This window comes from Liolophura sinensis, chromosome 1 (assembly GCF_032854445.1).
Source record: "Liolophura sinensis isolate JHLJ2023 chromosome 1, CUHK_Ljap_v2, whole genome shotgun sequence".
Classification (NCBI taxonomy): domain Eukaryota; kingdom Metazoa; phylum Mollusca; class Polyplacophora; order Chitonida; family Chitonidae; genus Liolophura; species Liolophura sinensis.
This window is the reverse complement of record NC_088295.1, coordinates 44,066,711-44,086,829: the sequence shown is the minus strand read 5'-3', so window position 1 is coordinate 44,086,829 and position 20,119 is coordinate 44,066,711. Positions and strand designations below refer to the sequence as shown.

At 39.9% G+C, this 20,119-nt stretch overlaps 2 protein-coding genes across 3 annotated transcripts; one reads left to right on the top strand and one right to left on the bottom strand.

The window, feature by feature from the left end:
- Positions 1-481: 481 nt before the first annotated feature.
- On the bottom strand, positions 482-12,476 carry LOC135471138 (uncharacterized). Its single transcript, XM_064750230.1, has 7 exons — positions 12,349-12,476; positions 8,624-9,862; positions 7,854-8,280; positions 5,161-5,415; positions 4,388-4,502; positions 3,223-3,392; positions 482-2,570 (listed from the first exon to the last, which is right to left on the bottom strand). The coding sequence occupies exons 2-7, from the start codon at positions 9,820-9,822 to the stop codon at positions 1,050-1,052; spliced, it is 3,687 nt and encodes a 1,228-aa protein (XP_064606300.1). The 5' UTR covers positions 9,823-9,862; positions 12,349-12,476; the 3' UTR covers positions 482-1,049.
- Positions 12,477-12,813: 337 nt separating this feature from the next.
- On the top strand, positions 12,814-19,396 carry LOC135471148 (5-methylcytosine rRNA methyltransferase NSUN4-like). 2 transcript variants are annotated; one of them, XM_064750239.1, is made up of 6 exons: positions 12,814-12,934; positions 14,294-14,963; positions 16,515-16,646; positions 17,299-17,441; positions 18,557-18,681; positions 19,114-19,396. In XM_064750239.1, exons 1-6 carry the CDS (start codon positions 12,839-12,841, stop codon positions 19,388-19,390), a joined length of 1,443 nt encoding a protein of 480 aa, XP_064606309.1. In that variant the 5' UTR covers positions 12,814-12,838; the 3' UTR covers positions 19,391-19,396. The 2 variants fall into 2 exon arrangements, with proteins under 2 accessions (XP_064606309.1, XP_064606319.1); XM_064750249.1 differs by lacking the exon at positions 12,814-12,934 and adding an exon at positions 13,022-13,345.
- The last annotated feature ends 723 nt before the right edge of the window (positions 19,397-20,119 follow it).

Sequence of the window (20,119 nt, the reverse complement as noted above, 5' to 3'; positions counted from 1 at the left end):
CCCTTGTATAAAATTGTAAGTCCAGATCAACAGGCAATGGGTGTTATTGCTACCAGAACAGTTCTTGGAGCAACTTCATTATAGACAACTTGAGACACGGTGTTTTAATTCAGTTTTTGCTTACTCGTATTTGTGACATTCAAGTGAGTACAACATATGACCATCAGTCAAGTGAACAATTAAAATCAAAAGGTAATAAATTAGCCTCTGTATTTATTTTATTTGATTACTGTGTAATTGCCACGCTCAAATTTTTCATATTCATGCTACTGGCAAGTTGCCAAGTTACTGACAAGCTTCCCACCTGTGACATGGACAAGTGGTCTTCAACAATAGAATATATGCGCAATTAACCACACAAGCATTGTAAACCAATTACTGACAAGGCCCCAAAGCAGTGAGAGATCAGGGATCTAATTAGCCTTTGTAGGTTTCAGGCTCTCAAAGAAACATTAAAGCAACAAAACACTATACAGATGATTCCAGATGGTTTTTCAAAGTTTAAAACCAAAGTTTATTGGCAACAAATCAAGTAACATACTATAAATATGTCACAACTGGGAACAGGAAGTGAACATGGAAACTTGGTGATAACAAAACTCTTGATGAAAGTTTCTGGTCAAACACTTAATACCCTGATATTAACTTCAAAAATAGATACAGTAGATCATCAAAATGAATAGTGGACTTTACATCCTGCTGCTGATAGAATTAATTCATCAAGTGCATAGTGAAATTTAGGCAAATGAATTTATGTGCACATGAAAGCTTCAAAAATGCATTGATACAACTTCATAACGTCTCAATATATTTAAATCATTCATGTGTGAAAAAAATTACTGAGCACAACATCTTCTTCCAGATCATCACATAGTTTCAATATGAACAGAGAAAAGGACATGTGTATTTAAATTCAAGACAAAGTAAACATCCAAGATAAATAACTGAAGACTGTTTCCTGGTCCATACAATACAATGAGTATTAAGGTACTGTATACACTGCTACGAACGATGGGTCCAAGAAAAAATACCTCAGTAAATTCTATCTATTAACTAGAAGAGTCCTCAGTTGTGAATTCTACTTTGTACATTTCCCCATTGATCTCCACATAGTCACCTGAGGACAAATTCATGAGCTGATCGGACGTAAGCTGTATGCTCGGCCGATCCTCCCCTGAGCTGCTTAATGCTTCCTCAGACTCCACCGCCGACTCTGACTCCACACCTACAACCTGCTGACTCCCCTCAACAACCTGCGACTCTTCCACCTGCTCTGTCAACACCTGTTCGCTCAGTTCCACCTGCGCATCGGACACAGAGCCCCGCAGTTGCTCAATGATGGGGGCCTCCAGAATGTGTCTTTGACTCTGCTCTGCTAACGCCTGCAGGCCCTGGATGGCCTCTGCTGCCTCGTGCTGCACGTTGATGGACTCCACCTGCAGATCAGCCAGGTCCATCTGTGTGACGGCCTTACTGCTGGACCCCTGGTCAATGTACACTACGCCGTCCGTGTTCTGGGGTAGGGCCAGTGCATTGGTCAAATCACTGATGCTGACCAGTCTCTGGACACTGCCAGACGGCCCGTTGTCCGTGACTACCTGGATCTGGGTGTCTGAGGTCGAGGCTGTCACCACATCCCCAACTGTCATCAAGTTCTCATTACCACCTTCCCCACTTCCACCGGCCAGATTTGAGTTCTCTGCAATGAAGCAGTTAGCAGAACCATCATCCTTCATTACAATTTCTATCTTGTGTTTTTTCTTCATGTGCTGGAAGAGGTTTCTGCGTTTTGGGTTGACATAACTGCACAGCACACACGAATACACATGCGTGGGTGGGCTTTGATCTAAGAGATTGTGTTTTCTCATGTGCACCAGTAAATTCTTCTTGGACGTGGTGCGGAATTCACACACAACACAGGAGAACTCCTCTGTGGCCATGGGCATGATGGAACGGTGCTGGGTGTGCAGGTGCTTGTACAGGTTAATCAGCTTGGCAAACTTCATCGTGCAGTGATTACAGGCGAATATTTTATCTCGGCTGGAAAAGTCAGCCTTGTCATATTTTTTCTCCTGGTCAGATGGACTAGGCGTGGGTGGGTTGCTCATGCTGTCATCGCTGATCCCGAGAGCAGCCAAGGCAACATCGTTGTTTCCCTGCCTCTCTCGGGAGGCGCGGGTGATGTTTTTCTCTGGCATCTCTATCTGGTGCTGGGATTTCATGTGCCTGACAACGTGCTCCTTCTGGGTGCCCTTGTAGTCGCACAGCCCACACTGGAATGGCTTCTCCTTAGTGTGGATCATCATATGCCTGTTCATGCGGCTCTCACAGTCTGTCACAAAACTACAGTGTTCACAGAACAGCTTCAATTCAGGACCCTTCCTGTGGAACTTCATGTGCTGTCTGTAGTCCTTTCTGGAGATTGCCACCAGTCCACACTCATCGCACGTGAATCCTCCGTCGGCGCTCATCTCCTTGGGGCGCTCGTGTCGTCGCTTGATGTGGATTTTCAAATCAGGATTTTCATTAGCACAGACATAGTCGCACAGTGGACACTGTACACTCTTCTCCTGAAACACCAACACAAAATATCACATTGTCAAGAAAACCAATGGTTAAATTATCACATTGTTACAATCAAATATTACAAGACAAACTACATTATTATTCAACCTCCCTGGCACTAGAATTAATAATTGCAAGCATGAATGAAATCTGTGCTATAAAATAATTGTTGTATTGACATTAAAAAAAATTAAAACTTCCCAACCAGCACTGAGCAGTACCTTAAATATAAAAATGGTATATGAGACCATCTTTTCTAAAATGTGCCAAATTATACATTTTGACATTCGTTTACATAAACACACTTCCATAATCTTTTTGTGCGATCACCTGATGTTTAATTAAAAGTTTTGAGAGTTCTACTCCAAACATCCTGATAAGACCTGGTGAAGTTATGCATCTGTAATAGAATATTTGAGATCCATATGAAATGTCATTCAAATTGTCTTACTAAACTGCTACATAGAAGAAACCAGATATGGTGATCTATACTGGGGCAAGATGGACGCTGGGCCAACCAATGATTTTGCCTATCACCTTAATACTGAACAATACACCCATATATATGTAAAAAATAAAATGTTGTTGAGCAAGAAATATTCAATGACAAGGGGTAGGAAAGCATCTGTTGCTGTGAAGTATCAGGTGACTATTTACCTCATGTTTGTACTTGACATGTCTCAGCAGGTGGATCTTCTGTCTGAAGGTCAGACCACACCTGTCACAAGCATGGCTGCGCACGTCACGATGAATATTCATGTGCCTCTTTAGGTTACTGCTCGTGGATGATCTGTACGGGCACACATTACACGCATACGGCTTCACGTCTGAAATCAAGCAAAATTAGCTGTACTGGCACACGTTAAATCTTAAATCGAGCAAGAGCATCAGTTCTAGCACAAACCAGATGGATACCGCTCCATATATGAAAACAAGCAAGATTTTCTGTCCTGGTGCACATCATATCTTAAATCAAGCGCAATAGTATCCGTCCTGGTGCACATCATATCTTAAATCAAGCGCAATAGTATCCGTCCTGGTGCACATCATATCTTAAATCAAGCAAGAGTATCTGTCCTGGCACAAACCAGATGGATACTGCTTCACATCTGAAAACAAGCAAGATTATCTGTACTGGTACACATCACATCTTAAATCAAGCAAGAGTATCTGCACTGGCACAAACCAGATGGATACCGCTTCATATCTGAAAACAAGCAAGATTATCTGTACTGGTGCACCTCATATCTTAAATCAAGCAAGAGTATCTGCACTGGCATAAACCAGATGGATACCGCTTCACATCTGAAAACAAGCAAGATTATCTGTACTGGTACACATCATATCTTAAATCGAGCAAGAGCACCTGTCCTGGCACAAACCAGATGGATACCGCTTCATATCTGAAAACAAGCAAGATTATCTGTACTGGTACACATCATATCTTAAATCAAGCAAGAGTATCTGCACTGGCATAAACCAGATGGATACCGCTTCACATCTGAAAACAAGCAAAATTATACATGTTGGAAAATTTGACTCTCTTGACAACTGAGTTCAAATAACTGTATTTGAACAAGTACATGTGAATCCATATACACACAGTTTCCTTATTATGAACTGATTCACTTGAACTGACTTTACGCTGTACCCCCAAATACACAACTTTGACTGCTATCAGTAGTTACATTTGCAGGAACTAAACAGTTTCGCAGTTAAGTCATTTTGCAAATCTTATGATCTGTAGCCGCTAAGAAGCCGCTGAGTTTGCCAGGTCCCTCCTATCTGGTCATATATGTGTAAGTTGGTTTGTCAATCTCACCCATATGCCTCTTCTTGTGCTTGTACCAGTTCGGTTTCTTACTAGTGATGTAGTCACAGTCCAAACACTTGTAGGTGCCCTCTGCTTCATTCACACTGCACCTTACACCATCATCCTGGAACAAAACAGTACACAGTACACATACTGCTACAGCACCTCACCAATACTAGAACAAGAAATCTGTAGATAAGCTTGCTTATTATAGCTTATTGGTTTATCATATTAAAGTTTTCATCACAATTCGGCTATTTAAGTACATTGTGAGAAAGGGAATTTCAAGCCTCCTCAGCTGGCAGACCTTCCCACATACGCCAAGAGAGGAAGCTAGCATGAACTGGACTTGAACTCACAGTGACCGCATTGGTGAGAGGCTCCTGGGTCATTACGCTGCTCTAGCGCGCTAACTAATTGAGCCATGGAGGCCCCCTCCCCCCTGCTTCCACTGTGATCGGGGCCTTGGCAGCAACTCAGCTGATGATGTTCTTTTATGTAGTCTTGCATGAAGTTCATTGCAGACCACCAATATAACATAAGTCAGACATGGGAGAGTTCATCAGTAACTCACCAAACGTCGGTGGTTTACTCTGAGCATTCTCAATTAAAACCAACCATTACACAGACTACCATGGTATAGGTGAAATTTTTTTACTAAGTATTCCATTTCAAAAAAAAAAAGTCAAGCAAATAAATCAAACCATATTTAACTAGAAAAAAAGGGCTGCATTCTCTAAAATTCTCTTTTAACTTTATAACAACCATAAAGTGGTGCCTACATCTTCCACCATTTTGCGAGCTGCTGTACCCTCTTGTTGGATGGCCACCCCTTCAGGCAATCTCACAATGACAAACTCCTGTTTCTTAAGCTGGGCCTTGCCTGCTTCCCCAGTCCCCTGTATGTCCACAGATATGGTCTTGAGCATGGGGTCAGAGGAGTCTGCCTGTTCTGCCGGCAATACAACACTGGTGTAAGTCAACCCACGGTAGGTGTCCGGGATGGGCTCATCAGGCTTGGGCTGACTTAGTACTATCTGTCAACATATAATCATATATAAAATGTACAGGCTTGAGCCGACTTATTACTATCTCTCAACAGATCATGATATATAAACTCTATAGGCGTGGCCTGACTTACATGTAGTAATGACACATCATCATATACACTGTAAATCTTCAACTTTTTCAACCACCAAAGCCCATTTTCTGTGGAATTTATGCATATAATTATTATGAAAGTGATGCCAAAAATGATTTGTGTCATTAAAGAAGCAAGAATCATAGGTGTTGGTTACAGAGGCAGTTGAAAAGGTTAAAGAATTAAGGTAAACTGTGTAATTTGGGTGGGCTTATGAACTTCTTCAATTATACTATATTACACCATTTTGGTATAATATATTTACATTATATTTTTATTACATGAAAGATGGACAAAAACATTTCCACAAAGATCCAATACAGAGTGACTATTCAGCTCTGATGTTACAGCACACAATTCCAACAAGGCATTCAGAGAATGCCACCAGCTGTCAGTTGCTGAGTAAATGTTGAGCTATGATAGTAAAAAAAACTTGTCTGGTGTTCGAGTACCCTCTCTGTTGATATACAAGTTGCTTCTCCTGATTTGCTATCCGTGTACTATGGATAGCCACTACAGCCACTGCAGGTAGGCATGTGCATAAAACTGTAGCCTTACATGAAACTTTATTCATTACAAAAGTGGTAAATCTGGCAAAATCTGATTAGCACTAAAGTCACAGAAACCCTGTATGCAAGAAATTGTTGCCCTGCATGGAGGTTTCATTTCTAGAGAACGTGTTTACTACAGAAAACAAATTGAAGTTTCTATCACTCGTAAATTTTCAAATTCAAAGTCTATCAATTAAAATCTTCAAAAAAACAATGCCTATAAAACTAAAACCAGTAAAACAGTTCAACCTTCTATTAGTAGGCCCTTTGTAGATGTACACAAGTGAGAAGAAAAATTTATTTATTTACTCAACAATATTTACTCATTCAAGAATATTTTTTTTTATGGTGGGCAGAAATCAGGCAGAGCTCAGGGGAAGCCCACAACCATCTGCAGGTTGCTGACTGACCTTCTCACTTACGGCTGGAGAGGAAGCCAGCATGAGCTGGACTTTAACTCACAGCGACTGCATTGGTGAGAGGCTCCTGGGTTATTACATTGAGCTAACGCGCTAACCACCTGAGCCATGGCCCCCCAAAAAGAAATATGAAAAAGAAACAACAAACAAAACATAGCTTTCTATCACTGTATGTTGGAGATCCACATATCACTGCCATTATACAGCACCTAAAAAAAAGCTTAACTTGCCATCTGAGAAAGTGCATTCACACACCGTACCTTAGACTAGAAAGGAAAAAAAAACCCTAACCTTCAATCAATGAATGAGAGCCCAATATACAAGAGCTAAAAAAAAGCTTAACCTTCCATCCAAGTATGTGCATTTACACACAATACCTTAAACAAGCGAGCTAAACAAAAAAGCTAAACCTTCAATCACTGAATGAGAGCCCATTACACATGTACAGCAGCTAAAAAAAAAAAGCTTAACCTTCAACCCATAAATGAGAGCCCATTATACAAGAGCTATAAAAAAAACCTTAACCGAACACCAACACAGACACCGCCACTTCCCCCTCTCTCACAATTAGAATACCCTGCCTTACTGCATACAGGCAAGCTAAAAAATGATAAAAGTTGTCATTTCTGAAATATTGGAGTGGTACTTCATTCTGGCTCTGAATTTTGCATTACATCTTTTCATAAGACCACAAAAGAAATTAACATGCACAGCTTGGCCAAATACTTTTAAGCTCTATTACTAAAACATTCGAGACAATACACAGTTTCACTGCTAGACTGAAAATCAAGAACACCTGAACTACCCCATAAATGGTCTGAAGTCACCTGGGCCCTACACCAGCGCCAATTTAAGGTCCTTTCAACATTCTGAGAAATAAGATGTTACATAAGAAGCATACATGCAGTCTGATAAATTGTAGTTTGTCTACGTCCTATAGGATGGACTATATGATCCATAAAACACATAAAGGCCACACCGTTCACAGGTATGAGAAGCCTTTGAATTTTAGATCTTGCTCCCACACCTAATGCACTTCAAAGACAAAAATCTAGGTGTGCTAGTAAGACACACCTAAAAAAATCAAAGGTCTGGGGAGAATGAATTTAGGTGTGTGAGGGCCCAGTTTCACAAAGCGGCGTACAACATTTTTTATCATACATTTATCATACAATATTTTTTTTTTGTCATTATTATTGTACCATTGTCCTATATCTGTGATTATCGTACATGTACAAAATCTTTGTAAAACTAGGCCCTGATCTTTTGCAAGAGGTGTGACAAAAACGAAGACCTGCAATGACATGATATCATAACCATGTGGAAAAGACTCCTTCACACAAGGTGCTTTGTGTGGTACTTACGGTTTGTTGTATCTCCTCAGTCGTCTCTGTACTAGCTTCCACCTGCAGCATCTCTTCCTCCGGGACAGGTATCCCAGGCTTCTCTGGTGGAGGGGCAGGCTCACACAGAGGCTCTGTCAAAACCAACGGGATGATGTATTTGCTTTGAGCTTCGTCCTCATCCACAGTATTCTTCTCAATGCCACTTTGATTGGACACTGCCTCGGCTAGCTCCTCCTCTTCCTCTGTTATATCAGCCTGTGTGCCTTCGTGTGTAGTCATTTGAGGTACTGGAGATGAAGCCATGGGGTCTGGAGCGAGGGCCTCTTTCTCCTCTGATGAGATTTCAGGGTCAGTAGCATTTACCTGAACCTGTTCTGCTTGGTCAGTTTCAGTTGTTGAAGCTTGCACATCCTCGGATACATCTAAGACACTCTCAACAACTATGCTATCAACGAAAAAAAAAAAAAAAAAAACATGGTATGAATCTGAAGATAACATCCAACAGAAATCAAAACAACATATAGCGGAAAAAATGCCTCCCTGGAATCTGCCATACACATAGTTTTCTTAGTTCAATTCCATCTTGTCAGAGATTTTTTTTTGTACTTGAATCCAAGGTGTATAAATATAAATCTCAAAAAACAAATAAATAAATAAACAATTATCTCAAGTGTATGTTTTCACTGAACCAGACAGTGCACAGATATTTAGGACAGTCTGGAGCAGGACTCATCCTGATAAGCCTATATAATGGTAGGATTACCATCATGTTTTTGTCCTCCACTTACCTTGTTGGTACCGAATTCTGGATAATCTTTCTTCTACCTCTGACTTCTGGGGATTTCTTCTTACCGAAGCTCACCTCCATGTCTTCAAACCACCGGCTAAGTTTCCGCTGCCGAGAACTTTTCCTAGGGGACACTGCTTCGGAGTCCTCTTTCCCTTTATCCTCTGACTTCTGTTTTTTCACTGAGGGCTGCTGCTCTTGGTAACCACTTTGGCTCGGCCTCTTCTTCCTAGGAACAGTCCTGGTCTGTGTGCCTATTGTCACCATATCAGATTTAGCAGTACTACCCTCGTTCCTCCTCTTGTTTTCAGATTGTGAAGGGCCACTCTGCACTTTCTGGGATTTACTTTCATCATCTTGTGATTTCTTATCCACATTTTGAGCATATTTTCCATCTGTGTCTTTCTGGTTACCACTAGCACTACTTGAGTCAGCACTGTCACTGATGCTTCTTACATCACTGATCTGAATACCCACAGATTCTCCTGCTTTGTCTTCCCCGCCCGATGGTTTCTCTTTGGACAAAATTTCTCCAAACACAGAATCCTGTTTCTCTCCTTGACCATCTTCAGGTGCTTTCCCCTCTTGACAATTCTCACTTGACTTTTCTACTGGCTTTGTGGGCAGGAACTTCCTAGGTCTTCCTCTAGGCCGAGGTGTAGTCTTTGGTGATTCAGCACTTCTATCTTTTGACACATCAAAACTTTTTGACTTTTCCTTATTTGCAGATGGAGGGCGGCCTCTTCTGACATTCTGGATGGGGGTATTAGCTTTACTACTATCTGAGGTAGGTGGAGGCTCTTCACTGCTGCGATGACGAGTGGTCCTCTGAGAAGCATGCTGAACGCCTTCCACACATTTTTCTTGGACTTCTTCAGTTTTATCCGATGCATTCGCCACCTTTTTTGCATTCCGGGCACTTACTCTTGGAGATGGGCGAGGTGCTGTATCTGACCTTGGACTGGCCTGTTTGTCTAAACTGTCCTCTTTCAAAGCACCTTGCTTCGCCTTATGTGTTTTCTCAACTCTTGGAGACTTAGATTGCATCTGTTCACGTTTTTCCACCTCAGCATTCTTTCGCGTGACAGATTTCGATGCTGCTTTGCTAGAATTCTTTTCCTGACTCGATCTTGTCCTCTTTTGGTCAGGTATTGCTTCATTTTGTGAATTACTTGGTCTTCTTCCCTTTCTCAACGGCATAATTGGGCTGACTATATGCTGACTTATTAGTCAACTCTTACTGCGACAAAAACACACACACACAAGAAAGGTAATGTTAAGCAGAACATTTTTTTTCAACATGCTTAAATAAGATAATGAGTGGGTTGGCTGGTCTGAATAATAAATGGTAGCTGCAATCTACTAATTGTGTCTACATATACACGCACATTCCTGGATGTGTATAATTCTCATCTGACTGTTGTTTAACATATTCAAGAATTTTTCACATACACAAAGGCAGTCAGTTTTATAGGTGTAGGAAACCATAGTGTTTAGGGTAATCCACTGACCTTTGATTCATTTATTTATTTATTTGATTGGTGTTTTATGCCGTACTCAAGAATATTTCACTTATACTATGGCAGCCAGCATTATGGTGGGAGGAAACAGGACACAGCCCAGTGGAAAACCCACGACCATCCACAGGTTGCTGCAAGATCATCCCACTTACAGAGGGAGAGGATGCCAACATGACCGCATTAGTCGGAGGCTCTTGGGTCATTGCGCTATGCTAGCATGCTAACCCCCTCGACCACGGAGGCCCCGCCTACCTATGACCTTGCCAACAAACTTTTCCACATGTGAATTCAGATATGCATGCATACTAAATTGATGGAAGACAGGTGGTCTTCACTGAACGTTGGATTGCATGAACAGCCTTACAAACCTCATCAACCATTTATTGTCACCAAAGCCAGAGTGAATATTGAATGTGTATTGAGTGTGGAAAAGCAACAAATTCCCTGTCCAAAGCTGGATTTGAATCTGTGCCTTGCATATCCTCACAATTTAAAGGCAAGGCCATAACCACTTGGCCATTGTCTATTCCACAGAATTACTTGCATTTATCTTACACATTAGACATGTTAGAATATTTTGCAAAATGGGTAACATGGGAGACCAACTGAACACTCAATTTAAATCAAAAAGTGCAGGTGCAAAGGGTGTAACTCCTAATGTTCTAACCCCACCATACTTTCCTCTCATGTTTGCAAGCATTTTCATCCTTCAACCTGCCATTTCACAAAATATGTGACAGCCAACAAGGCAGTTCTTGTATTTAATGACATCTTGAGAAGGCCATCTCAAATTAAATTATCTTAGCATTTTTATTTTGCAGTACTGTTATCTGCATAGAGATGCACACTGTTGGCTTTATGAGTCTTTCAGATGAAACTAAAAATTTAACAAAATATTTTCTTAGTACCCTAATTCTTCAACATTTCCAACCCTCTCTGCAATCAATATTTTGAAACATTCTGAGAGAACTGTGGGGTGTAGAGAAATAATTTGCAGTTTTACGAAGCTTGCATCTTTAATTACAGTAGGCCTCTGTGGCTCAGTCGGTTAGTGCACTAGCGCAGCGTAATGACCCAGGAGCGGCTCACTACTTGTCTCGTTACATCATATAGAGGCCTAAACGGAAAAAGCCGCAGGGGCAGTCGGCTGTCTCCAGGTGTTGCCAAGCGAACATCAGTGGAACATCCGCTACATGTCAAACATGACCAATGAGCAGTGTTAGCCATATACACAGAAAAGTTTTGATCCTGTGCACATTTGCAAGGTAAAGCATATCACTAAACTGACATTTATCACACGCAGAAATTTACTGGGATTATGGACAACCATGTCATTCAGCGGACATCAACAGTATGTTGAGGACAGCAGGGTGCAGGGTAAGTCTATTAATGCTTGCATATAGGGCTACATATGTTTCTACATAACCATAGCCCCATCGAGCTTAAGAGATGTATGTCAAACATACATGTATTTCTTTAATTCTTTCATGTTGGACAGTTTTCTAAATAAATATCTCGTCGAATTAACATACTGGTAAGTCCTACAAATCAACTACAGTCAATGTATAACTAGGGCTACATATGTTTCTACATAACCATAGCCCCATCGAGCTTAAGAGATGTATGTCAAACATACATGTATTTCTTTAATTCTTTCATGTTGGACAGTTTTCTAAATAAATATCTCGTCGAATTAACATACTGGTAAGTCCTACAAATCAACTACAGTCAATGTATAACTAGCTAACATGTAAGTTACGCAGTGAGAGCAGTGGAACAGCATAATTTGAGTTTAATTTAAAACCATGCAAGGACGGGCGTGCCATCCAACTTGTGTTACTTAAACAAGATGTACGTGTAATGGGGACATTAACAGATTGGTTGGTTACGATCAGAGGGAGAAATAGCTTTTCAACTTAACATGAGCGTAAATGTCAACATGCTCCACAGGGTTTGTTTTGGTTGACCAGACTACCTCTTCCTCCACTTGCAAAAGATTCAATGTTAATCTTTTCGTTGGGGAGGAGAGAAAATTCAATATGGAGGACCATTCATGACCTCCATGACGAAAGAACGCTTTTTCTGACAATCGTTCTTCTCAGTAAACTAGCCACACAAATGATTACCAGTATATAATTAGGATGTTATTGAATCAGAATAACCCGTAGGTAAATGTTCAGTAGAATAAAGTAGAAATTATGCTCACAATCTACACAAAATAATGCCGAAAACGGCAATTTTGACGGGCGGGAACTCTTCTGTCTTGGCTTGTCCTGACGTAGTCTTTCTGACCAGACTTTGAGACCTATCATCATCACGAAACAGGAAACTAGAAATTGTAAATCTCTTTTTCGAAAAAGTTAAATATCTCTCGCTCTGAAGTTAAACAGGAGATATACATATTATTCCAAAATGTTATTATGGAAATAACGTCTCCAATAAATTGTAAATAACAGAGAAAACATTGCAATGTAGGCAAGATAATGTCTGTGACTATGGTTAGTGCGAGACTAACATTTCGAATGAACTGATTTTTTTGTTAAATAAAACCATTATCAATCCAACCAAAATTTCTTTTTAAAAAAGAAAATCTGATTTCATCCAAATATAACCACACATCTTTATATTTTTGGTGAAGATCGCGCTTGCCCCGACAAACTCCTCACAGTGACAAACACCATCTGGCAATCGACAACATGTCGATCAGATATGATGGTTTGCGAAAACTTTTACATTTAGACTTTCTGAATGTTAGGTTCATGCAGAAACGATACAGATACAAAAAGAAATGGGTACGACACTAATTCGCATATGGAGGGTTTTTGTGTGTGTGTGTCAATATTTTGACCATGTGACTGTAAATTGCCTGTAGGATGTTGTTGTTGCAAAGCCCACTACTACGTCCCACGACTCCCAGCACTCTTAACATTAGGCTGATTCAATAAAAGCTAAAGCATTATTTATTTATTGATTGATTTATTTTATTGGTGTTTTATGCCGTTCTCGTCTAAAGCAATAAAATCTCCAAAGAGTAAACCCTTAATTGGACGGGATATATTTCATTCTCCCGTTCTCCAGGACTTGCTGACATTAAGTGGTCGACGACCAGTTGTTCATTGAAGAACACCTGACTTGCATCAAAATGTGGGCTGCGGATATCCATTTAGTTAGTTAGTGTGGTGTTACACAACAATCATAAACAAGTAAGTAAATGAAAGGAGAAAAAACAAGGCAGCCAGAATATACCCACTGGCTGGCGGCTATGGATATAAGCTGAAATTAATGATATAAGGGGAGCTTATAATTTCCTTACTCGGGCAAACTCATTTTAACATGTTTATAGATCATGACAAAATATCGATGAAACTGTGTATTATTAATAATACACAGTAGCTGTGGATTGAATTGATGTTTGCTGTGATGATTGCTTATACACCTAGCGACTGGGGATATAACATGAAATTATTTATACACCCAACAGCTTTGGATATAACATGCAACGATTGCTCATGTACCCAGCAGCTGTGGACATAATATGACACAATTACTATATACATGTACTTACTGGCTGAGTATATAACTAAGATAATCATTAACTGAAAATCCATTAACAACAACAGATTTACTGTCATAGCTGAAGTTTGACCTTGCACCCGGTACCTCACTAGTGACGTCACAAGCAACCACTGACAAGGCTTGTTTGCCTTTTAACATAGGAATTCGTATAAAAATCCATATCAGCAGTAAAACTTAAGCTTGTTGCAATGTTTAATTGGGCCTTGTTGAAAGGATAATAATGATCTTCTACATGTATGTGCTATACAAAATTTTATCAGTGATGAAGATGTTAATTTTCTGAGAGTTATGTTTTAGGATTTTAGAAAGGTGTCAGGTGGTTTGTTTTGAACATAGGAACATATCGTACTAGAAAAAGTTTTAGCACCAAGAATAATATTTTATGACATTTATTTTCTTCCAAAAATGTACTTTTTGTCTGAAATTTTAGGTTGGTTAGGGTATGTGTGAAATACATTTCTTGTAATCTTTACTATTGTATTATTAATAAATGTAATCAATGGGTGAAATGTTGAAATAGTGTGAGGTCTGAAACTCACTGACATAATGACATTGGTTTGTTGCTTTGTTTTCAGGCCACACAGTTAAGAAAGAAGGAAGCAACAGAATTAGCCCTTGAACATTTTGACCAGTTCTATAGCCCAGTATATGGAAAGCTTTGGCCATCCATTCGTATCTCTCTGCTGTGCTCACAAAAATACTGTGCCTTAGTGAATAACTTTCATGCCTCCCCAGATGCAGTCATGGAAGAGCTACAGTCAAGGGGAGCTTATAATTTCCTTACTGGTACAAACTCATTTAAACATGTTTATAGATCATGTCAAAATGTCAATGAAAATGAGGGAACATCGTCACAGAGAAAGGAAAATAATCTATTGATGGAAAATTCAAATATCCAGGATGTGGCCTCAACAGACCTAGCCAAGGAATCGCGAGAAGAAAATACTTCTTATTCACCAGAAAATACAGAAGACTGTGATGCAGGAAGAACTCCAGCAGAGCCAACCACCAGGCTGAATCAGGACCTTTACAGTAGTTTTATTCCAGCACAGAAAGTGTACTCAGACAGGCAATTGTTAAAAGATCAAGAAGTGTCTCAGAGCATTTACGAACCTCTCAACATTGAAGTGCCTGTTATTGAAGACTCCATGATAAAGATACCCAAACATTTGAAAGTGTTTGTTCACCCTTTTGGGGATGTTAGTGATTTCCCAGCACCCAAACGAGACCAATGCGGAATGCTAGGTAAGCACAAGTACACGTAGGTAACACTTTATTTACACGTGCATGCATGTATGTTCAGGCTCCACTTTCATATAAGAAAGCAAAATTTAAACTCAGACCAATGTGAAAATACAATTTATTATACTGTTTGGTTCAGTTAAATTTTATCTTATTTTATCATGCGACTTGAGCATGGGGATAGTGCAACGAGTGGTTGACACATATCAGTATAATGGCTTGGGCAGCGTGGCTTACTTGCCTTCGGTTAGGCGTCTCAGGGAAATCCATCCTGCAGCAAGAAGGTACATTACATGCACTCTAAGGATTCCTTCATAGTCATATGACTGAAAAATTGTTAAGTACGACTTTAAACCCCAAGCACTTACAGTACTCACTCACTCATGCGACTTTAAGCTAACTTTAAAGAAAAGACAATTAATATAACCCTAATTATTTTGAAAGAACAGACTCTAAATGTGCTCCACCATTTTTCAGACATGCTTGGCAACTCTATAGATCAAGGGGGGGGCCTCCTTGGTTCAGTCGGTTAGCGCGTTAGCTCAGTGTAAGGACCCAGGAGTCTCTCACCAATGCGATCGCTGTGCGTTTAAGTCCAGCTCATGCTGGCTTCCTCTCCGGCCGTACGTGGGAAGGTCTGCCAGCAACCTGCGGATGGTTGTGGGTTTCCCCCGGGCTCTGCCTGGTTTCCTCCCACCATAATGCTGGCCGCTGTCGTATAAGTGAAATATTCTTGAGTACGGCGTAAAACACCAATCAAATAAATAAATAAATAAATAAATCTATAGATCAAGGTTTTAATCTTTAATTCGTAAAAGGCCATGGAATACGCCATGTTAGACCAGTCTGGAACATCACAAGTATCGCATCTCTCTTACCCTCTAAATATACATATGGCGAAAAGGCAAAACTGGATTCATGGAAACATGTGTTTTCAGCTTGTGCCCTACTTGTTAACATTGATGACGTCTAGGAATTTGTGATTTTCTCACTGTTAGCGACTGCAATATCTTAGTTATGCAAGATGACAAAAATAGAAAGCTATGCTTTTCAAACTTTATCAGATTATGTGGGATACATGTACGTTATTGATGAATGGCATATATTCATTTCGTCTGTTGTTTTTTCTTGTAAGGTTTTATGTGAATGTTTTAAAATAAAACATGTTTAATATTAAAATATTTTAAAGTAAGGTGATTTATTGTATTACCTGATGGATGTTGCCACAGAGCTTGGGAATCAGAATATCTGGTGTCCTCCATTCTGTGTACCGTTTTTGTTCCCTGCCAGAATATTACCTGATGGATGTTGCCACAGAGCTTGGGAATCAGAATATCTGGTGTCCTCCATTCTATGTACCGTTTTTGTTTCCTGTCAGAATATTACCTGATGGATGTTGCCGCAGAGCTTGGGAATCAGAATATCTGGTGTCCTCAATTCTGTGTACCGTTTTTGTTCCCTGTCAGAATATTACCTGATGGATGTTGCCACAGAGCTTGGGAATCAGAATTTCTGGTGTCTTCCATTCTGTGTACCATTTTTGTTCCCTGTCAGAATATTACCTGATGGATGCTGCCTCAGTGTTACCTGTGATAGCCCTGGCCCCTGGCCCTGCTGACTCTATCCTGGACATGTGTGCGGCCCCTGGAGGGAAGACACTGACCATGTTACAGACACTAACCACTGGTATGATAATTATTATATGATATCATATGATAGCTGTAGTCGCTTTGTGGTTAGAGGCACTATAAAAATGTGTTGAGGGGCCATTGATGACTTTAAAGCACTGATTCACTGTGACTGTGATGCCCATTATCAGTGAGATCACGAGTTCAGGTTCAGCTCGTTCACTGATTTGACCGCAGTTTTGTAGTCTGGCGGTTTGTCAGATATCTGGCAATGGGCAGTGGTGTATTTCAGGTATTCTAATTATTTTTACTGATGCACAAAGTTCACTCAAATAAAGCCATGTGTGGTCACATGCTGGTATGTTAACAAAACCTAAAAGTTGTGAATGTGAAACTATTATAGATATAAATTTCAGCATACACAACTGGCATGGTTTACTGCATATGACATATGATGTTGGAAGATTTCACTGACAAATTTCCTCAAAATCAAAAGAAATGAATTCCTTTATTCTGTCAAATTTCCATGGAAAACTAAGTAGGTCCAAGCTGAACATGTACCATGTTTTGTTCATTTGCCGGCATAAACTGTCCTTTGTAGTATTATTTTGTTTTGATGTGAGGGAAATGACACAAAAAGCCTGAACATATTCTCATTGCCATAACTTTAAAATAAATAACCAAGTGTGAAATCTTGCTGTGTATTTCAGGGAACATTCTGGCCAATGACATCTCAAGGTCAAGGTTACAGAGATTAGGGTCAATTCTAGAGTACTACTGTCCAAATGCCTGCACACATGTAAAGAAATCACAGATCAGTGGTCAGAAGTTTGACTCTCCTATGTTTGACAAGGTTGGTAGAGGTTTATTGTCCCTATTTTTGAAAAGTTGGAACCAAATTTGATGTTCCATTGTTTGACAAGGTGGGTACTAAATTTGATGTTCCATTGTTTGACAAGGTGGGTACTAAGTTTGATGGTCGCTGTGAGTTCAAGTCCAGCTCATGCTGGCTTCCTCTCCGGCCATAAGTGGGAAGGTCTGCCAGCAACCTGCGGACGGTCGTGGGTTTCCCCCGGGCTGTGCCCGGTTTCCACCCACCATAATGCTGGCCGCCGTCGTATAAGTGAAATATTCTTGAGTACGGCGTAAAACACCAATCAAATAAATAAATAAATAAATACTAAGTTTGATGTTTCTCTCATTGACAAGGTGGGTATTAAGTTTGATGTTCCACTGCTAGTCAAGGTGGGCACTAAGTTTGACAATCTTCTGTTTGACAAGGTGGGTATTAACTTCGATGTACTTTGGTTTGACAATGTGGGTACCATTAAAGTTTGATACTTCTCTGGATGACAAGGTGAGTACTAAATTTGATGTTCCGCTGTTGGACAAGGTGGGTACTAAATTTGATGTTCCGCTGTTTGACAAGGTGGGTACTAAGTTTGATGTTCTTCAATTTGACAAAGTGGGTACAATTAAAGTTTGATGTTTCTCTTGTTAATAGTGTGAGTACTAAGTTTGATATTCCTGTGTTTGACAAGGTGAGTACTAAGTTTGATGTTCGTCTGTTTGACAAGTCTTACATATATGTCAGATTTATTAATTTGGGTGTCGTTTTTGGTCAGTAGATATTCGAGAAATTGTATCACAACCGAAGAAAATGGTAATAGCTACTTGTATCACTGAAAGTATAGATAACCATTACTTGTGGCTGGCATATGTAACTGTTAGTCGTCTGGTTGTCTGGTTCACATTCACAATGTAGATGTAAAACCAATGTATATTGCTGACTTTTCATTGTTTATTCATGGTTTTTATTCATTTTATTCCATTTTATTCATGGTTTCCATGGCAGCATACATGTAGTTAATAGAGAGATTCTTCGACATCTAGGTTTTCACCTTAGTAGTGTAAAGTCTGGCCAGTGAGTACTCTTGCTACTTAGTTCTCTTACATGTTTGTTAACAGGTACTGGTTGATGTTCCGTGTAGTACAGACCGACATGTTCTGACTTCAGAGGAAAACAACTTATTCAAACCAGGACGAATTAATGACAGACTTCAGATCACTAATAAACAAAAGGAGCTGTTGTTGTGAGTACTGATCACATGACATATGAGTATACGGTTTGTGTTTTATTGTACGCATTGTTTAAGATTGTGTAAATGGCCAATAAGTTTTCCTCCTGGATCAGATGTGGTTCTTCATCGTAGTAGATACACCATAGTAGGTACAGAGTGAATTGTTCTTGAGTACAACATCAAAACCCAATATGAAATATAAGTAAAGTATATATTTTTTCCAGCACAGAATATATATCATCATAAAGCAGCTTTAAATAACAGCTTTTAAAATGTCTTCTCTGTATCTCTGGACTGGTTTGCCTTTAGTGAGTGATCTCCCCTTGAAATTATATTGTTTGTCTCGTAGAGTGATCTCCCTTTCACAAGCTATTATTTTTCTGTTCTATCAGTCTGTGCATGTTAGTTTACAAATGACAAATAATCTGTGGGTTGTTGTTTCAGAGCTGGAATAAAGAGCTGTAAGCCTGGTGGGACTGTAGTGTACTCAACGTGTAGCCTGGCCCCAACTCAGAATGATGGAATCATACAGGCTGTGTTCGAAGATCTCTGGAACACAACCAAGATTGATATAGCCGTAGAAAATATCAGCTGGATGAGCAAAGCCTTCAGCAATACTTTTCGATTTTTTGACAACTGTCGATTTGGTCAGCTAGTGTTGCCAACACTGAGGGCAAATTTTGGTCCTATGTACCTGTGTAAAATTAAAAGAATAAATTAACCAGATGTTTTTTGTGCAAAGCTAAAAACTTGTTGCTTGTGTGAGAAGTTGTTCGCAGTTGCTAGTGTAAGTGAAATAAGACAGGAATAGCCAGATGGAGCTCATAGTGATAAGTGGGGGTGTACATGTAGGGGTGGGCTTAAACAGTAATCTGAATGACATCCAATGACTGACGTCCCGTTAAGTCTTCATTGTTTCATACAGGACGTCAACATTTGTGCAATTTTTTCTTAGAAATGGCAGTAAATCTGTAGAATGTGGCCATTTGTGTTTTTGGTTGAACTGTTTATAATTAACTTTAGCATCATGAGGGCCTCCATGGCCAAGGGAGTTATCACGCCAACACAGCACGATGACCCTGCAGCCACTCACCACTGCGGTCGCTGTGATTTCAAGTCCAGCACATGGTGGCTTCCTCTCTGGCCATACGAGGGACATGTGGGAAGGTCTGTCAGCAACCTGTAGATTGTCGTGGGTTGCCCGGTTTCCTCCCACCATACAGCATAAAACACCAATCAAATTAATAAATAAATAGCTTCAAGAGCTGAAACATCTTTGATCATCTGCCCCAGATTCAGATGTCAGATGGATATGGTTCAGTTGTGGTGATCATTTCCTTGCTTTTAACCTTTCCACATTTTTGGGGTGTTTTCTTGCCATATAAAGCACGCATGTAAATGATCTGTGATTCGTAAGACACAAATTCATAAGAACAAACTGTTTCTGTAC